The 2,892-nt window shown below is 30.2% G+C and overlaps 1 protein-coding gene across 1 annotated transcript; it reads right to left on the minus strand.

Annotated features, from left to right (window-relative positions):
* Positions 1–988: 988 nt before the first annotated feature.
* On the minus strand, positions 989–2,488 carry LOC132642641 (two-component response regulator ARR22-like). Its single transcript, XM_060359727.1, has 3 exons — positions 2,332–2,488; positions 1,431–1,691; positions 989–1,333 (listed from the first exon to the last, which is right to left on the minus strand). Exons 2-3 carry the CDS (start codon positions 1,671–1,673, stop codon positions 1,166–1,168), a joined length of 411 nt encoding a protein of 136 aa, XP_060215710.1. The 5' UTR covers positions 1,674–1,691; positions 2,332–2,488; the 3' UTR covers positions 989–1,165.
* Positions 2,489–2,892: the final 404 nt, after the last annotated feature.

A 2,892-nucleotide genomic window follows, 5' to 3' on the forward strand; every position in this document is an offset into this window, starting at 1 on the left:
TTCTTATATATGATTAAAATGATTTGGGAATGGTTCGCCTATTTGGTGGGACAGTGTAGGTGTCATCACAATTCACAAATTGGGTCGTGACAAAAAAGCTAATCAGTCATAAAAAGATGAGAAGAAGTGAGTCAGACATCATATTACACGATACAAAATAATTTAGTGTTGAAGACAATCTTGTAAAGTACTTGTGTTTTTGCACCAATATTGTGTTGCCCAAATTAAGATATTTTTATGATGATCCAAAACTAAAGTTTTAATTGAATGTGTCTGATTCATATTTATGTTTGGTTTTGTAAACATAAAAAGCAAAATCAGGCCAACTTCATAAAGAAATTCTCTAGCTCTAAGATAAGTCACGTGACAGTGCAGTAAATTGACATAAAGAAAAAGCTAATCAGTCAGAAAAAGATGAGAAGAAGTGAGTTACACAGCATATCAAAATAGTGCTATGTTTATACTTTTGCGTTCAGTTAAAAAATGCAAGTTATGTCAATGCGATATTTGTATCTAGATCAAATCAAGGCAGAAATAATGAGCAAAATTGTGTTTAGTTTGAAGGAATACAATTGTCGTATCGAAGACGAATTTAAGAGTAAAAGCTCTAGGGTTCTGAATTTTAGCTTCATTGAGTTATAAATTAATTATATATATTAAATAAACATGTAACTCAACTTTACATTGTGACCATAATTTGCAGCTTTACAAATCAAAGGTATGCGTTAAAGAAAAAAATTGTCAAAACTTTTTAATCAAATTGATATTGTTCCTTTGTTTTATTTTGCCACAAGGCTTATTTACTTGCTGAAGAAATTAGCAGTAGTAAGTTTTCTTATTCAACATCAAAGTTTATTATGTTTATGTTTCCATTAGATTATATATTTGTATTATTCGATTGTTAATGAATATGGCATACCCTTTGACTTATGTCATGTTTATTTGTTATGTCTCCCACTTTCGTGCTTCATTCGAAAAATAAAAAGCCTTATGTTCTACCAAAATAAATTTATTGATAATTGTAAGTATGGTATACATACTTTAGAAACCATAACAAGAAACTAATCTATCTGGTTTCCACTGATATGAAATTGTCGACTAATTTTCTTAACTTCCCTAGAGATTAAAATATATGTTCCATTAAATAAAGTGACTTTTGATAAGTCTAGGCATTCTCCTTAATTTTCTCCACAAGATCGCGAACTACATCAAAAGGAAGCGGCTTCGGATAACAATAATCAAGGCCAGCATCCATGAATGCTTCTTCTTCTTCGAGGAAAGTCAATCCCACAATTAAGCTACGCACATTCATATCTCGAAGTTCCTTAATTGTCTGCATAATTGAAAATATTTCTTATTATTTTGTACATAAATTAGGATAAAATTAAAATATTCAAACAAAAACTAAATTATGACTTCTGGAAGCATACCTGATGAGCGTTTACCGCTGGCATATCTAAGTCCATCAGAATCAGATCAAAGAATGCACCAGATTGATGAGTAAGGACAACTTCTTGGCCATTCTTCGCTTCATGAGGTTCCACATCAAATCTCTTTAGAAGTGCTTTGTGGATCATTGTAATTACACGGTTATCATATACCATAAGTGCTTTCAGTTTTTTTTCCAACGCTTGGGTTAGCATTCGTGTTGTTTGGTGAAGAAGAGCTATCATAGGATGATGACATTTTCCCTGAGATTAACATTTAATAGATCACAGAATATTAGTATAAAATTAATAACCACAATTGAGCTCTTGAATTATTGAAGTTGATATTATAAACATTTGTTTTGGAATATCACCGTGATTCTTAGTTAGAGGATACATAACTTTGTGTTTCATCCAAAATCTCTTTCATTTCATATATTTGTGATTTTCACAACATTAATTGTGAGGCTGTCTTTAACTTGTATAAATCTATTATATATCTCACTACTGAAATGAAAATTGATTGTTTTGTTCGCATAATAATATATAAGCAAATGTCATGTTTTATGAACTCCTTTTTAATACATCTATAATAATAGCTCTAGTACAACATTTGCAATTCTAAACCTCACTCTAACACATCACATAGGAATTCAACGGTACATTGCAACATGCTGAGGATTTTATCATAAGACATTATCAAATAAAATATAGCTACTTTTCTTAAAAGAAGACTCAAATTCTTTCAAGTTAACCATAATCTTACGTTTTTATTCAAAGAAATGGCTATAATATTTTATTCTCCAATTAAAATCAAATATGAATGATGAGCCTCGAAAAACAAGACAAAAAAAGTATGAAATTCATAAACAAAAATGACAAACTAGTAGGGCGACGCTATTACCTTTCTTTTGCCCAGAATGAAAACTTGAATGCTTTACTTTGATAGTACTTAGACAAGTGCACATGACATCTGTATATATAGATAAATAAACAAGAAACAATACTTTCTTATTAGTCACATTTGATAATGTACATTAATGATAAGTCCAAAAGAGTAGTTACAGCTAAGATTTTGAATCAACCGACTAAATGTTATCATTAGATGTTTTTTGGTAATATGTTATCAAACTATGTAGAATAGGAAAGAAACATTTACGATGATGCAAATAGTGATTTCTCATTCTGAAATAGGAAAGAAGCATTTACGAAGATGCAAATAAAGCTATATCATTCCACGGAAATAGGAAATAAGCATTTACGAAGATCAAATTTGTGCTATCTCACTCCCGAAAAATAGGAAAGAAGCATTTACGAAGATGCAGATAGTGCAATCTCATTGTGGGAAAATAGGAAAGAAACATTTATGAAGATGCAACTGTTGTTATCTCATTTCGCTGATTTGCATTGCTTTTGAAAAGATGTATTTTGACTATGAAGTAGTTATTTTCAAGTCAAATTATGC

The sequence above is a fragment of the Lycium barbarum genome, chromosome 5, assembly GCF_019175385.1.
Source record: "Lycium barbarum isolate Lr01 chromosome 5, ASM1917538v2, whole genome shotgun sequence".
NCBI classification, from domain to species: domain Eukaryota; kingdom Viridiplantae; phylum Streptophyta; class Magnoliopsida; order Solanales; family Solanaceae; genus Lycium; species Lycium barbarum.